Source organism: Erpetoichthys calabaricus, chromosome 6 (assembly GCF_900747795.2).
Source record: "Erpetoichthys calabaricus chromosome 6, fErpCal1.3, whole genome shotgun sequence".
Lineage (NCBI taxonomy): Eukaryota > Metazoa > Chordata > Cladistia > Polypteriformes > Polypteridae > Erpetoichthys > Erpetoichthys calabaricus.
This window is the reverse complement of record NC_041399.2, coordinates 4,527,008-4,544,999: the sequence shown is the minus strand read 5'-3', so window position 1 is coordinate 4,544,999 and position 17,992 is coordinate 4,527,008. Positions and strand designations below refer to the sequence as shown.

Genomic DNA, 17,992 nt, shown 5'->3' with positions numbered 1-17,992 from the left:
ATGCTGATGTCAGGCGGCACGGTGGCGCAGTGGGTAGCGCTGCTGCCTCGCAGTTAGGAGACCCAGGTCCGCTTCCCGAGTCCTCCCTGTGTGGTGTTTGCATGTTCTCCCCGTGTCTGCGTGGGTTTCCTCCAGTTGCTCCGATTTCCTCCCACAGTCCAAAGACATGCAGGTTAGGTGCATTGGCGATTCTACATTGTCCTTAGTGTGTGCCTGGTGTATGGGTGTGTGTGTGTGTGTGTGTGTGTGTGTGTGTGTGTGTGTGTGTGTGTGTACCCTTCGGTGGGCTGGCGCCCTGCCCGGGGTTTGTTTCCTGCCTTGCACCCTGTGTTGGCTGGGATTGGCTCCAGCAGACCCCCATGACCCTGTAGTGAGGATATAGCGGGTTAGATAATGGATGGATGGATGGATGGATGCTGATGTCAGTCCATTCTTGCATAATCAATGCTTGGAGTTTGTCAGAATTTGTGGGTTTTTGTTTGTCCACCCGTCTCTCGAGGATTGACCAATGGGATTAAGGACTGGGGAGAGTTTCCTGGCCATGGATCCCAAATTTTGATGTTTTGTTCCCCGAGCCACTTAGTTCTCACTTTTGCCTTATGGCCTGGTGCTCCATCATGTTGGTCACCAAACTGTTCCTGGATGGTTGGGAGAAGTTGCTCTTGGAGGATGTTTCGGTCCCATTCTTTATTCATGGCTGTGTTCTTAGGCCAAATTGTTAGGGAGCCCACTGCCTTGGCTGAGAAACAACCCCACACATGAATGGTATCAGGATGCTTTGCTCTTGGCATGACACAGGACTGATGGTAGCACCGCTAACCTTTTCTTTTTTCTGGATGCCCCAAGCAATTGGAAAGGCGATTCATCAGAGAAAATGACTTTCCCCCAGTGGTCCTCAGCAGTCCAATTCCAGAATATCAGTCTGTCACTGATGTTTTTCTTGGCTCCTTTGCTGCCCTTCTTGACACCCACCAGGCCATCCTCCAAAAGTCTTTGCCTCACTTACACCTGCCTGCTGCCATTTCCAAGCAAACTCTGCACTGGTGGTGGCCATGGCTGAATGAACTTTAGGAAACACTCCTGGCACTTGCAGGACTTTCTTGGGCACCCTGAAGTCTTCTTCACAATAATTGAACCTCTCTGTTCTAACGCGATCAGCATGACAGAGAGACCTCCAGCCTTGTCCTCGTTGACACACTCACCCGTGTGAACAAGAGTATCACTGAAATGATGTCAGCAGGTCCTTTGGTGGCAGGGCTGACATGCAGTGGTTTTTTGGGATGAAGTTCATTTTCATGCCAAAGACGGACTTTGCAATTAATTGTAATTCATCTGATCACTCTATGTAACATTCTTTTGCTTTTCAATATACAGCAAATACCTTGTGGTACATTTAATGTAAAATGATGATAGTAAAAATAATGTTTCTCATTTTCCTTACATCATAATTTCATTTTGCTTCTATTTGCTACTTGTAACAGTTTTTCTTTTCTGTTTTTGGTTGATTTTAAAGGGAAAGAAACTGCCTTTTAAAAGAAGCAGAGGTTCTCCATAAAGCGAGATTCAACTTTATCATACAGATCTTTGGTGTCTGCAATGAGCCTGAGTTTTTCTGCATCATCACTGAATACCTTAGTAATGGATCACTGGACCAGCTTTTACATGAGGTATTCATTTTCCAACCGCCTATATATGTCTTCCTGAAACATTTACATTTAGACAGAAGAAAGCAATAAAACATTTCTGAAAAAGCCTGTAAATCCTTAAACATAATCTGCTTCCTTTTGTGAATGGCTCATAAAATGTAAACTGAGACATAATTGTAGATAAATGAGAGCTTTACTCTTTAGATAAACACAATCTTTATTCTGTCTTTATTGTCCATTATCTCAAAATATGTTTTATTATTGTAGATTATGAGAAAAGTTTGTAGGCATTAATGGTCATGCAAGAAGGAGACAAGCTGCTTGAGCTGAGCAGGAGATCCTCCATAAGTACAATATTTAACTGTATGGAGTTGGCAGATATTCATACCCAATGCCGTCAAGCCAGACTGAGTTTTTCTATATCTAATAAACATTTAAGGGTGATCTTTCTATATATGAAGGTATCATTGATATGCTGCAGTAGTAAAGAATGAGGTCATCCTGGCAAATCACAATCTCAGTAGCAGCATTTAGGTAGCTTGTGATCAGAGAGGTTTGTGGTGCTGCTGCGCGATTTTGAATTTAAATAAATAATTCAGAGAGTGCAGGCTCCAGGTGGGTTCAAGTGTACGTCAAAATGTGCAAGCACCAGACCAAGGGTGATTGGGGTGCTTGGCTGATCATGGATACACGTGCAAAAGCGAGTGAGTCAGTCAAGTACTTCATTCACTTCTCGAAGTTGGTGATTTTGGCAGCTGCACCCGGCCACAGCTTAAATGATAGTCCGGGCAAGAAAATACAAAAGAGAACAGATGTTAAAGGAATAGAGAGAGCGAGAGGCAGGAATGGGAGAGCCCATGCTAAAAGGAATGGAGGCAAGTGGTTAGTGAGAAAGCAGAAAAAAACATTATTAACTGTAATGATTATAAGTATCCATCCATCCATCCATTATCCAACCTGCTATATCCTGACTACAGGGTTACAGGGGTCTGCTGGAGCCCATCCCAGCCAACACAGGGCGCAAGGCAGAAAGCAGACCCCGGGCAGGGTGCCATCCCAACGCAGATGATTATAAGTATTTAATTCACAAATACCAATGACTGTATTTTGTATTAATCATGCGGTAGAGAGCGATATGATTTATAACTTCTATATGAATTTGTTCTTCATTTAGGTAGAAAAGAATTAAGCTTGTGCACAGAATTATATGATTAACTTACATTCTTCTATGAGAAAATGCTGACCTCTTGATACTAACAGAACACCCTGTGATATTATAAATCAAAGTGATCGTTTCTTTACTCTTGTTTAATATTATAAGAAAACATGTCACTTATGAATTAATAAATAAGGATTATTAATCTAACCAAACAAATATAATCTAATGAAGATATTAAAACTACAAGAATGTAATCTCTTTATAACTAATGTAATGAACTATAAGAAACTGCTTAAATTGGTCTTATGTGTGTATAATGAGAAGGGCATATTCCTTAAGAATGCAAGTACCTGATAGATTACGGTTACATCTTAATTTAAGGAGCTATGTATGACCTCAAAATGAACTGCTATGTTTTTTTCTGTTCTCTCTTTGGCTAATGAACAAGCTAGGTGATAAAAGAGAGAACATTTTTTCTTTTAAGTTAGTCTGTCTGAACCCAAATCAGTTGACTGAGCTGGGTGGGGGCAGTCTCGCAGTCTTTTTAACTCACCAAGAATAAAGAAATTGCTTTTTATTTTTAAATTGGTGTTTTTCCCGTTGTTTTTCGACTTCAGCGTTCACATTAGGAGTGAGTCGCAGAGTGAGTGAGGATCACGTGGCCGGCACTGGACGGGGCTGAAAAGGGCGCTGCTATTGAGTGACATTGGGGAGTTAGGAGCGGCCCGTTATTTGGTGTCTCCCAAAGATGCAGAAGGACTGACGGCAGGGGACGTGTGTATCTGTGTGGCTCGGTGTGGTGCCTCATGGACACTACAGGACTGGCGATGGGGGCCCAAGCCAGGATTATTTGATTGACTGCACCAGTCGCTGGATTTTAGAGAGTTGCACTGAGGCTCATATTTTTAAAGGGAGGCCTGTTAGAGTTTTAACCTCATTTTAATGGAAATATTTATTTAATGTTTAAATTTCCAAAGGACTCTGTATTTTATGGAATATTTCTACACTTTTTGATCACTTTGTTTTTGGGGAATAAAGCACTTATCACTTAGCACCAACCCTTTCTGATTGTTTTTGTCCTCTTTTGCCTGGCTTATCCTCAATTATGACTCAGTTCAAGCTGCCAAAGGACATAGAGCCAACCTGGACCATAACATAGCTATTGAACAGAACTGGATCAAGTACAAAACTTTGAGGTGTCTCCCCATGGGGAGACTTCACAAGGCTTCATTCACCACAAACGCAATAAACTGCATGAAAAGTCAAGAAGAAGACACATCATAAAAAGGAAAATAAGTGGATGGATAGATTCAGACCATAGCAAATGAAATTATCCATCACATGCACAGTCCTTCACCCTTTGTTTTGTTGCAATTTTTTTTTTTGTATCAAAGGGTGTCATGTACTTTTGCATGCTCTTATGTAATCAACTTGTCTCCCTTGGACTGATATCATCCCTCTGCAGCTGGGTGCTGAATTTCCTTACAGACAGACCCCAGTCAGTCAGAGTGAGAAACCAGACATCAGGCACAGGAACAATCAGTGTCGGCTGCCCCCCAAGGTTATGTGCTGAGCCCGCTGCTCTATACCCTGTTTACATATCTATGACTATGTGGCATCTCAGAACAATACCAGCATCATTAAATTTTCAGATAACACTACAGTCATAGGGTTGATTACCTGGGTGGGGGTGGAGGCAGAATATAAGACAGAGGTAAACATATTGTATCTTGTAACATTATTTATACAGAATTACAGTAAACTTTAGTTTGTTAGGTTTTTATATGATTAGTATTTGCATGTGTTTTATGTTAACTTATACTATTTTGTAATTATTTTTTTTATCTTTTGCAGAAAGATATGTACCCATTGCTAGCCTGGCCACTAAGGCTTCGAATTCTTTATGAAATTGCCCTGGGTGTCAATTTCTTGCATAATATGACACCACCATTGTTACATCATGATCTTAAGACTCAAAATATTCTTCTAGATGCCGAATTCCATGTAAAGGTAGAGTATATGTTTATTTTCTCCACATTCTGTCAATATCTATTATAGCCAGATGCATATCTCAAAAGAAGTTACGTGTATCACAAGAGGCATTGTTGAAGGACAGGCCCAGTGGATTTCTATTGAATGTGTAGCGCTTTTGCGTGGTGGTTCAAATGAAAAGCGATTGCTGGACTGTTAAGTCTGATATTATAGAGAGAATTTTTCATAGATATTAGTCATAATGAGAAGTAATTTCTTACAAACAAAAAGCCTGCTAGCATCTTTTGGGCTGAAAGGTGAGAGCTTAAGTTTTATATGTGGGGCAGGTTGCTCTTTGTCTCCCATTAAAGTGTTGTAGACCTTAAATAACTTGGTGAACTCCCTTCCTTTATTGAAGCCTAGTGGTATGGCTTCCCGACACTCCACATGTAAATAGGGTAAACATTTTTGACTTACAGGTCCTCTGTATCTGATGATTTCCATTTCTGCAACAGCGCTAGGAAATTTAATCATTATTTCATTTATTTGGATTTCTTCTTTGCAATCCTATGTCCTTTTAGGGTTAACAAACCCTTACTAGATTTTAAAGGCTACTCCTTCAGGAACTATTGGACGGTGGCTCAAGTCTCACAGAAATATACAGTCCCAGACTTGGGAAGGACAGAAAGCCCAAGAGTTTAAAAGGTGAATTGGAAAACTACTGAAAATAGTGGTTAGTGTTTAGAGCTTGTCATAAGATTATGGAGATTATAGAAAGTGACTTGCCGCAAACATTTCATTTGATAAAAACAAATCACCAGGGCAAGACAGCATATAGCCTAATGTTCTTAAATAAGGTAAAAATGAATGAAAATAATACTGAGATTTCAGAAGTCAATACAAAGCAACACAGCTCTAAATTACTATTGGCTATTCAACTTTGCGTTTTAATATTTGTGTATTTATTTAAGGTTTTCTGTACAGTAGTTAAAGCTAACAAAGTTTAACTAAGAAAGCTTATTTTCTGGCAAAATTGGCAATTTAAAAAACTTGTAAAGAGAAAGTCACATCAGATAAGAACTGTGATTTACGTAAGATATAAACTCCCTGGTAAAAAAACCAGAATATTTTTAATATTTACACAAACTTTTAAATGTAGACACTTTCTTACGTGTGTGGTATATTAATGAGGCATTTTGCACAATTAGAGAAGTGAGCTTCTTTTATCTTATTCATAATATCAATTTAGATTTCTGTTTATGGCCATCTGTTTGTTTTTTTTTTTTTTAAATCTTGGTAAATGTGTATTAAATTTGACTGGTTAAATTTATTTTAAATAATTTCTTTCTTTCTTTCTTTCTTTCTTTCTTTCTTTCTTTCTTTCTTTCTTTCTTTCTTTCTTTCTTTCTTTCTTTCTTTCTTTCTTTCTTTCTTTCTTTCTTTCTTTCTTTCTTTCTTTCTTTCTACTTCGCCTAACCCCAATCTACTTTTACCTTTATCTTTTCTCTTTCTCTTGTCACTTGCAATATTCCTTCTAAGGTGCATTCATATATAATGTGCAAAGCACAGATTGCAATAACCCATGTGTTAAGCGCCTTGAGCATGTGAAAGGTGCTATATAAATAAAATGTATTATTATTATTATTGTCTATTACTGTCTGTTAGCCTCTATTGGGCCAATTTTGTTGAAATGTGATGCATATTCTTTAAGAAAACTTAGATAGATAGATAGATAGATAGATAGATAGATAGATAGATAGATAGATAGATAGATAGATAGATAGATAGATAGATAGATAGATAGATAGATAGATAGATAGATAGATAGATAGATAGATAGATACTTTATTAATCCCGGGGGAAATTCACATAAAACTTATCGAAATCATTCAATTTTCATTGAGAAATCGCAAACAAATAACCTTGTATAAAGTTCTGAGATTTCAGAATCTCCTTTTGAAAAAAATTGGCGAATCTGCAAACTCTTAAAACAGAAACATTTTGTGTGACTTAATCTACAATTTATTTTACTGGTGGAGTGGTGGCTCTGAGGCTAGGGATTTGCACTGGCAATTGGAAGGTTGCCGGTTCGAATCCCATAAACGCCAAAAGTGACTCTACTTCGTTTGGCCCCTGAGTAATTGCTCCGTCCTGGGTATGATGTTAATCTGCATCCAGCCTTGCATGTAGGCCCTCCAACTTGCAGGGGAAAACCTGGGGGTGGGTGGGAGAATTGGCACTCCAGCCACCATAAAAAAACTCACACTGGTTCCATTCAATCTGAACTAGTGTGGTGCTGAGGTTGCATGGCTGCACTTGGGTCCTAATCTGGGATCCTGAGTTGAGTTGTCATGTGGTGGGTGCAGCAATGTGCTGTATCAGCGTGTGCTCCTAACCTCTTCAATTTTACCTTGATGATGGTTACACCAACTTGTGTATTTTGTATATTTTCCTTATTTTTCACCTCTGATACCCGCTACTGATGGTGAACAGATACCCAATTCAAGTTAATGAAGGACCAGCAGACTGCGTGCGTGGGTACAAAGCTGCTTGCTGACTCTGGCTGTTTGTGCAGGCGGCTGGGCGGACAGTCAATCCGGCATCTGCAAGTCCAGCTGGGAGCACATGGAAGCCTTTCCATCAGCATGTATTATGAAATCTTCCCAGTGGCTTAAACACAAATGGAAGACAACCAGGGCAGTAGCATTTCACTCCTCCCAGTTCTTTAAATCAGTGTTTCCCATGGACTGGCATAGGTCTGTAAACATTTTGGGCGAGTCTGTAAAAAGGCAGGCATGGAAAGTACAATATATTGACCTTTTTATTGTCTGCTGCTGGTCTGTGAAAATTGGTGGTTGCAGGGAAAGAAAGTAAGAACAGAAACAATGATTAGTTACTAGAAATGTTAATTATGAATTCTTATGGTCATCTAATTGGTTGCACTTTATGAAAACAGCCAAATTCATTGCTTTAAAGACCTGCAAATTTTAAAATATATGATTATGCAGCATTAATGTTGATAGATAGATGCATTCACCGGCCAGTTTATTAGGTACACCTTGCTACTTCCAAGTTGGACCCCTTTTGCCTTCAGAATTGCCGTAATTCTTTGTGGCACAGATTGAACAAGGTGCTTGAAACATTCCTCAGGGATTTTGGTCCATATTGACATGATAGCATCACGCAGTTGCTGCAAATTTGTCGGCAGCACATCCATGATGCTAATCTGTTGCACCACAGCCCAAAGGTGCTCTGTTGGATTGAGATCTGGTGACTGTGAAGGCCATTTGAGTCCAGTGAAATCATTGTCGTGTTCAAGAAAGCACTTTGGAATGGTTTGAGATTTGTGACGTGACGCGTTATCCTGCTGGAAGGAGCCATCAGAAGATGGATATACTGCGGTCATAAAGGGATAGACATGGCCAGCAGCAACACTCAGGTAGGCTGTGGCATTTAAACGATACTCAGTTGGTACTAAGGGACCTAAAGTGTGCCAAGAAAATATCCCCCACACACCACCACCAGTCTGAATCATTGGTACAAGGCAGGATGGATCCATGCTTTCATGTTGTTGACGCCAAATTCTGACCCAATCATCCGAATGTCACAGCAGAAATTTGAGACTCCTCAGACCAGACAACGTTTTTTTCCAATGTTCTATTGGTCAGGTTTGTTGAGCCTGTACGAATTGTAGCCTTAGTTGCCTGTTCTTAGCTGACAAGAGTGTCACCCAGTGTGATCTTACCTGGTGTGGTCTCATGCTGCTGTAGCCCACCTTCTTTAAGGTTTCACATGCTGTGTGTTCAGAGATGCTCTTCTGCATACCTCGGTTGTAATGAGTGTTTAATTTGAGTTACTGTTGCCTTTTTATCAGCTCAGACCAGTCTGGCAATTCATCTCTGACCTCTGGCATCAATAAGGTATTTTCGTCCAGAGAACTGCTGCTCACTGGATATTTTCCCATTTTGGACCATTCTCTGTAAACCTCACAGATTGTTGTATGTAAAAGATCACAGTAGATCAGCAGTTTCTGAAATTCTCAAACTAGCCCATCTGGCACCAACAAGCATGCCACTTTTAAAGTCACTTAAATCACAATTCTTCCCCATTCTGAAGCTTGGTTTGTACTTCAGCATGTCATCGTGACAATGTCTACATGCTGAAATGCATTGAGTTTCTGCCATATGATTGGCTGATTAGATACTTGAATTAAAAAGCAGTTGAACAGGTGTACCTAATAAAGTGGCCGGTGAGTGTAGATCGAGCGAACAAACTTTATTTGCCTCCAGAGGGGAAATTGGCTTTTTAAGAAGCTCTTTTAATAAATAAATAAATATATAAATATGTAGATAAGTAAGTAAGTAAATAAATAAATATACGTACACACTTTGGTGAGGGAAAAACTTGGGGGTTGGTGGCAGAATTGGCACTCCAGCCACGATAAAAAACCTCACACTGTTCCACTCCATCTGAACTGGTGTGGTGCTGATGTATCACCCGTTGCATGGCTGCACTCTGGTCCTAATCTGGATCCTGAGTTGGTTTGTCATGTGGTGGGTGCGGCAATGCACTGTATCAGTGTGTGCTCCTAACCTCTCTCTCTCTCTCTCTCTCTTCTCTGTCTTTGGTGAGAACACACCAGGATGATTATAAAGCAAGAAAATTTTAAAAGAAAGAAAACTTCTGACTTGGCTGTCCCCGTCAACTGAGGAATTATGCAGACATATTGCTTATAGTATTAAGGAGCCCCTTTCACTCTTCTTGACACGTGTCAGCTGAATAATTCATTAGCTGAAAGTCCTCAGTGTTAGTGTGTCAGAGAGAGGATTGCAGCATTGGTCATAATGGCATTCATTTTCTTAATGTACTTACTGTATATAGATAGATAGATAGATAAATACTTTATTAATCCCCAAGGGGAAATTCGCATACTCCAGCAGCAGCATACTGATAAAAACAAATTAAAGAGTGATAAAAAAAACAGTGCAAGTTAAAAAGATGCAAGTTGGAGAGTGCGAGGCAGGTATAACAGTCAATAACTTTGTATAATGTTACCGTTTACCTCCCCCGGTGGAATTGAAGAGTCGCATAGTGTGGGGGAGGAACGATCTCCTCAGTCTGTCAGTGGAGCAGGACGGTGACAGCAGTCTGTCGCTGAAGCTGCTCCTCTGTCTGGAGATGATCCTGTTCAGTGGATGCAGTGATTCTCCATGATTGACAGGAGTCTGCTCAGCGCCCATCGCTCTGCCACAGATGTCAAACTGTCCAGCTCCGTGCTGACAATAGAACCTGCCTTCCTCACCAGTTTGTCCAGGCGTGAGGCATCCCTCTTCTTTATGCTGCCTCCCCAGCACACCACCGCGTAGAAGAGAGTGCTCGCCACAGCCGTCTGATAGAACATCTGCAGCATCTTACTGCAGATGTTGAAGGACGCCAGCCTTCTAAGGAAGTATAACCGGCTCTGTCCTTTCTAACACAGAGCATCAGTATTGGCAGTCCAGTCCAGTTTATCATCCAGCTGCACTCCCAGGTATTTATAGGTCTGTACCCTCTGCACACAGTCACCTGTGATGATCGAGGGGCCTGGGCCTCCTAAAATCCACCACCAGCTCCTTGGTTTTGCTGGTGTTCAGTTGTAGGTGGTTTTGAGTCGCACCATTTAACAAAGTCCTTGATTAGGTTCTTATTCTCCTCCTCCTGCCCACTCCTAATGCAGCCCACGATAGCAGTGTCATCAGCGAACTTTTGCACTTGGCAGGATTCTGAGTTGTATTGGAAGTTTGATGTATATAGGCTGAACAGGACCCGAGAAGCAAAGTCCCCTGCGGCGCTCCTGTGCTGCTGACCACAATGTCAATCATGAAAATGTAAATCATGAAAAGGCAAATTAAAAGCATATATAGTTTAGGTATTTTGTCAAGTGTTCGACATTACTAGCCTGATGTTGTCTAGCAGTAAAACATTCCATATTTTCTGTGCATAAAAGCAAATGGCTGCCTCACCAGTTGTATTCAGAAAGCCGGTATTTGTAGCTCTGAGATTACACTTGTCCAGTATTTGTGCCATTTCTATTAGCTTGAAAAAGTTTGGCCGTTCTCCTCGGCCCTTTCTTAATAACAAGATATTTGCATCTACAGAATTGCTGCACACTGATGATTGTTTTTTTTCTGTCACTCCATTTTTTCTAAACTTGAGAGACTGGAGTGCTTAAAATCTCAGGAGGGAAGGTAGAACCACCACATTTTGCAACAACAACCTTACCATAGTCCAAATTTCTTAGCTCACGTCTTGCCCAGTGTAATGACTGCTGAAACTACTTCTGAATCTCCTGACCATTTCTGCATGCTTAACAGATTGAGTTGCAGCCACATGGTGGGCTGTTTGGAGAAGTAGGTGATTTGTGTTAGCTGGGCAGTGTACACAATTAAGTAGCTAATGATGCATATGGATACAGTATGTGGGTCTGTGCATGCATTATATATACACAGCTAGTGTTTGGGTTTATGACATACACATTTGTACTATATCATGCCATTTGCTGAGCCTACTTAATCCTGAGCAGAGTCACAGGGGTGCTTGTTTGTAATCGTCCATATCCTACAGTTAGGTAATCATGTTTCATGTGACTTCTGCTCACGTTTTCATTCCCAACGTCAATGTCCACATAACTGAAATGCCATTGGCTTGCAACACTGAATGGAGGAGCAAAAAGATACTTCATTACAGAAGCACTGGCTCAGCTAGAATAGTACCTTGACAAATTTAAAAGGTAAAGTAACACAGTTTCATTTAGTCCCAGGCTCCTTGTTTTAATTTAGCTTATTCACTATTTTAACAATATTGGTGAAGTACCATACTGTGTGGCCGATAGAATGATTAGAGGTTCAGTCGTCCCTGTTTAATCAAATGAAAATTGCAAACAAAATCCGCAGCCGATGGCACCAGAAACGAATGAAAAAAAAAAAAGGTTTTCCTTCAGCCGGTCAAACCCTCTCGGCTTGCAATGCCTGCTTTTAGTCTATGGGCTAGGAGCTGTGTCTTATATTGAGTGACGTCTCCTTCCATAGACTGTGGGATATGTATTGGGGGACCAGCATGGGCGCAGTCAAATGCCCTCACTGGGTGTCATCTTAGCACTGTGGAGGGAACACAAGAGTATAAGGTTAGTGCCAGTGCCCACCCTCAACCCAGGGTGGTAGTACATACCTCAGATGAGCCTGGAAGATGATCCACTGGCGCACATGTGACAACTAATATGCCTTTTCATGGCTCAATGCAAAGAACAGTTTTCACTTTCTGAGTCTGTGCAAAGATATGCATCTGACAGCTTTGTAGTTGTCATTATTTAAATGAGGTGGAGTCTGCTAATACTGTTTATGAGAAAAACCTGCAAGAGTGCTGTTAGTACAGTAGAAAAATAGAATATACTTTGTATTTGTTGCTTTAGACGAGAGTGAGACTTCTCCTTTATTCTGTTATTGTTCATCTATACTGTATTTACATTTAATATAGAAGTTGTTTATAATAGATTCATTTAATTTAGTAGTGTGGTAGACAGTAGGACTTTTAAGGACCTTCTAAACTCGACTTGATGTTATTTTAGAAGAAGTAAGTGGATAGGACTGGTGAGCTTTGTTGGGCTGAATGGCCTGTTCTCATCTAGATTGTTCTAATGTTGTGACTCTTTTTTTTTTCTCTAACATAGATTGCAGATTTTGGCCTTTCTAAGTGGCGCCAACTGTCTATTAGCAAATCGTCAGGCTCTAAGCCTCCTGAAATGGGAGGAACAGTCATCTATATGCCTCCAGAAGAATATGAACCCTCCAAAAGTAAGCGGGCAGATGTAAAACATGACATGTACAGGTATGCCGCAATTTAAGCCATACTTGGGTACCTTAAAGTGGTGTTTTAGTACATAGCTTAACTTGTACTTAATGTATGGGAGGAGGAGAACAGACACTGAGTCAAATGAGTAGTGTAAACTATTTAAAGGTGTGAAAAAAATGGGGAAGTTTCTGCAGACCCAGGGCATAAAGCATTCAAAATGTGTTCCCAAAATGAGTGTAATCTGCTGCGTCTTTAAAAGAACATATTCTGGTACTAAAAACTATTACCAATACATTAATTTATACTAGAAGAAGTGCTGTGCAAATGTAACTCGATAAGATTGCTATAAATATTATACATGTTAATAAGATGATCTTACCAGTCCTACAGTCTGAAAACGTGTGAGGTTTATTAGGAGGACTGGCTGTTTGTCAAGGGTCACTTACAAGATCAGGCTACGTTGCATACCAGGAGCCAAGTGCAGGAATTGGTCCGGAAATATTTTGATTTAAAGGCCAGTCTCTTAACTTTTGCATCACACTGAATGCAGTTATCTATCAGGCATCACATGCACGTATGTCATACCATGCAAGAATAGGTAGACATTTCTATTACACTATAAATGCACATACAAGCACAATATTATACTAATTTACCCCCTACGAAAGTTAGTCATGAAAGCAACAGCTCACAAGTACTGCTGCCTGGCAGTAAGCACTTCCTTAAAAGCACACAGTACCAGAGTTTCATTATGCTGAGGTAAGGAAACATAGCAGCTGAATAAATGTGGCTAACAAATAATAGTTGTTGGCAAAAATACAGAGTGAGTGTTTTAGCCTTTGTATTTGTTTACTGTGAGTTTCACCCTGTGTTACTTCCAGCCAATTCATTTCTGATTTTTTGGCATATCCGTCGCAAATAAGATTTTTATTGATCACTGCTCTATAAGCAACAGGAATAACTTAGAATCTGACCCTGAACCTCCTTAGCTTTATGTTTGCCCCAAGAAAAGATGCTGAATGTTTTCCAACAAGAAAAAATGTTGTGATGTGTAACAGTAATATGTAAATACCAAAGTCAACATAATCACAGTAGAAAAGGTCTGCCTCACGTCCACTGCTGTACCGATGCAGATTTAGTATGCGTCCTTTGTGTGACATGTTTTGAGACAGTCACCCACGCATTGCCCCGTGTTAGAATCATGACAGTAGAAGCGCGTTTCTTAGCACACTTTTATATTTTATCTTTTGACTGATCTGCACAATTGACACATCTCATGTGTTATTGCAAGCTAAAACAGTGCATGGCTTAGTGACTTCGGCATTTCCCCTAACAGGAACAGTGGCAGTTTCCACATTGTAAACAGTGCTTAGGAGGCCAACGTCTTGTTTTTCCTTGCACTTGACTGCAATTATTTTGTCTTCATGTCATGTCTGCTGTCACACTACAGTGATGCTTCACGTGAACTCATCAGGCATTTTGCGGTGGTTTGATCGCACAGTTTGTCATTACTATTGCTCGATTTGAGCGGTGGTTCCTTTTCATTTCCTTTTTAAACTACCTTTACACATTTCCGTTTGCCGTTGTGTTTTTCATTGGAGGCTCCAACTTCCCGCTCACGAATATTGAAGAGTTACCATAAAGTAGCAGAAAGTATAGAAATATTATTATTACTATTTCTTTTTTTTGCAGCATGATGTTATTTCATCTACTAGATGGCAGCAAAATGCTGTCTCAAGATTTATTTAACTCTATAACGCATCTCATTACATATCCTACCGAGCCTGACTTGGGCTTAAGATTCAAGATTCAAGAGTAATTATTGTCATTTCATCCATATACAGTTGTACAGCATACAGTGAAACAAAACAACGTTGCTCCAGGACCATGGTGCTACATAAAACACAGGACAACAAACAATTCACGACACATAACATAAAGACACATAATATATAACAAGGTGCATGTCAGTCAAATATGCAAACATGTGCAACACTGCAGAACAGAACGCATATATCAGATATCAGTCCGGTCGATGAGTGTTCAGGAGTCTGACTTTTTGGGGGGAAGAAACTGTTACACATTCTGGTAGTGAGGGCCTGAATGCTTCTGTACCTTTTTCCCAGTTGCAGGAGTGTAAACAGTGAATGTGAGGGGTGTGTTGGATCATTCACAATGCTGGTGGCTTTGCAGATGCAGCGTGTGGTGTAAATGTCCATGATGGAGGGAAGAGAGACACCGATAATCTTCTCAGCTGTCTTCACTCTCTGTTGTAGGGCTTTGCAATCCCTGACTGTGCAATTTCCAAACCAGACAGTGATGCAGTTGCTCAGGATGATCTCTATGGTTCCTCTGTAGAATGTTGTTAGAGTAGCTGGTGGAAGATGGGCTTTCCTCACCCTACGCAGGAAGTAGACCCGCTGCTGGGCTTTCTTGGCTAAAGAGCTGGTGTTGTGGGACCAGGAGAGGTTCTCTACCAGGTGGACACCCAGGAATTTGGTGCTATTGACGACCTCCACAGTTGAGCCATCGGTGTTTAGTGGCAGATGGTCACTCTTAATCTTCCTAAAGTCAACAATCATCTCCTTTGTTTTGTCTACATTCAGAGACAGGTTATTGGCTTTACACCAGTCAATTAACCGCTGCACTTCCTCTCTGTATGCTGACTCATTGTTGTTGCTGATGAGACCCACCACAGTCGTGTCATCGACGAATTTTATGATGTGATTAGAGCTGTGCGTTGCTGCACAGTCATGAGTCAGCAGTGTGAACAGTAATGGACTGAGCACACAGCCTTGAGGGGCTCCAGTGCTCAGTGTGGTGGTTCTGGAGATGTTGTTTCCAATCCTGACTGACTGAGGTCTCTCAGTCAGGAAGTCCAGAATCCAGTTACAGAGGGAGGTGTTCAGTCCCAGCAGGCTCAGCTTTTCCGTCAGCTGCTGAGGAATGATCGTGTTGAATGCTGAGCTGAAATTGAGAAACAGCATTCGAACATATGTGTCCTTATTATCCAGGTGAGAGAGAGCCAAACAGAGAGTGGTGGCTATTGCATCGTCTGTTGAACGGTTCCGGTGGTAAGCAAACTGCAGGGGGTCTAGTAAGGGGGGCAGCAGGATTTTGATGTGCCTCATGACAAGCTTCTCGAAGCTCTTCATGAAAATGGGTGTGAGTGCAATGGGGCAGTAGTCATTGAGGTTGGGCACTTGTGACTTTTTTGGCACAGGAACTATGGTGGTGGTTTTGAAGCAGATTGGGACGATGGCGGTGCTCAGAGAGATGTTGAAGATGTCAGTAAAAATGTCTGCACATTCCATTAGTACTCTGCCAGGAATATTGTCTGGTCCTGCAGGCTTCCGTGGGTTGACTCTTCGTAGAGTATTTCTCACATCGGCCACAGTCAGATTTAATGCCTGGTCGCTAGAAGGAGTGGTGGTCTTCCTCATCACCACGTTGTTCTGTGCTTCAAACCGTGCATAGAAGTTATTCAGCACATCTGGAAGGGAGGTGTCACTGTCACCGGTGGGTGGTAGTACTGGGCGGTATGACCAAAATTCTACATCACAGTATTGTTCAAGATTATACCGGTTTCACGGTATTTTTTTCCCATGCATGAGTGGATGTTAACCACATTTTACACTGCAATTACTGGCTAAGAATAACCTATTCCACTGTCATGAGAATTGTACATTGTACAGGAAAACATTTTAATGTGCACACAAGTATTAATACAGGTTTGCATGGCCCCATAAAGTGATAGTTTTCAAGGGGGTGGCACTAATGAAGAGAAGGAATTACATTGCCTGACAGTTGCAGTCAAAATATAGAACCTTTTTATTGAACAAATATTGCAAACAACTTAAACTTTAATTTTGGCAACATATTTTCAACCATCCAAAGAGGCATTTAGACTTAGTAAAATATCCAGAGGTGCTTGTCAAAAGTTGTATTTCATTGAGCATGTCTTAGAAAAGGAATAAATAGTAAATATTTTTTGTAAACCAACTACACTTTCTGTTAATGTTAACAATCTCTGTCCACTGACACGTTAGCTGTATGGATTGTAATGGCATTGGTTATCTCGATCCACCGCTTGCTTTTTTTGTCGTAGGCAGTACCTCTAGCAAACGCGTCTACAAGTGACGTCGGACTCGAGTGTCCTTTAGCTTTTTCAGTTTTACTCGGGGACGTGGAGGGTGCCAATTTTAGTTCCATACATTCATGGTACTCCAAAGCATGTTTGCGGCTAAGGTGGTGCAGCAAATTGCTCGTGTTGCCGCCTCTGACAACTTTAGCTCAATAGCTTTTGCAGTAAATAATTGTTTGGTCCACATCCAACCTTTTAAAACCAAAGTATCTCCAGACAAAAGACACGGCTCCTTTTTTCAGCAAAAGTTCTTCTGTGTCATCATGTTCAACTTTATTGTCTGCTACAGCTTCAGTTTCGGAATGTTCTCTGTCCATTTTCACCATTCAATACCTCCACTAACGCATGTACTCTGTTGTATGCGTGTTTAACGGTGCAGCAGTGAAAAAGGTCCCTCCTTAAACAGTTTCCTGCGGCGCCATGATCTAAACGTTGTTTAGGCTATTTAAACCGGTGTTGTGGTATAAGAAAAATCCATATCATAACAAAAATAAAAAACATTTTTCGGTATGAACCGGTATACCTCCCAGCACTAGTGGGTGGTGTTGTCCTGTAATTAGTGATAGCCTGGATGCCTTTCCACATGCTCTGTGCGCCTTTGTCATGTAGGAAAAGTCCATGGATTCTCTGGGCGTGTGCACGCTTTGCTGCTCTGGTGGTGCGGGATAGATAGTTTAACTGTAACTGCATAGAAAATCGAGCCTGAGGCATGCTCGGGATGGTGGTTCAATTGAATTTAAAACCCCTGTTTGTAGTTTTTTAAAACTTTTACTTCTCAATGTTTGTTTTCTGAGCAAAATCTAAGAGTTTGAAATAGATTTTGGTGTTCACTTATTTCTTTATGCCATTCCATTTTATATTGTTGAACACACTGCCTTTATGTACAGTATGATGTAGCCAAATACGTGTATATATGCTTGCGTGTACTGTATACTAAGTTCATAGAGCATTTATACATATGCATGTATATTTATGTTGGTGTGTATATGTACTGTGTACTATGTGTGTGTGTGTGTAAAGTGTGCTCAGTGTGTTATACTCCTGCAAGCAGATTTGATCGTGGCATGATTGGTGGTATTTGTGCCTCAAAAAGGTTTGGGGCAGCCACCTGTATATTATTTTCCTGGTTGCAAAATAATGAAGAGTTGTGATACGTTTGGAGTCCAGAACAGAACTGATTTGTAATGAACAAAATGGCAGTTTTAAAGACAGGTTAAGGAAGTGATGTCATTAGAGGCGGGACCG

General features: G+C 40.8%; 1 protein-coding gene across 1 annotated transcript in view; it reads left to right on the top strand.

Moving 5' to 3' along the window:
- ripk2 (receptor-interacting serine-threonine kinase 2) overlaps positions 1 to 17,992 on the top strand; it is a 103,317-nt gene that overhangs the window by 39,823 nt on the left and 45,502 nt on the right. Inside the window, exons 2-4 of the mRNA XM_051929262.1 lie at positions 1,514 to 1,667; positions 4,660 to 4,815; positions 12,482 to 12,639. Coding sequence (XP_051785222.1) covers positions 1,514 to 1,667; positions 4,660 to 4,815; positions 12,482 to 12,639 — 468 coding nt within the window. The remainder of the gene's footprint in view (positions 1 to 1,513; positions 1,668 to 4,659; positions 4,816 to 12,481; positions 12,640 to 17,992) is intronic.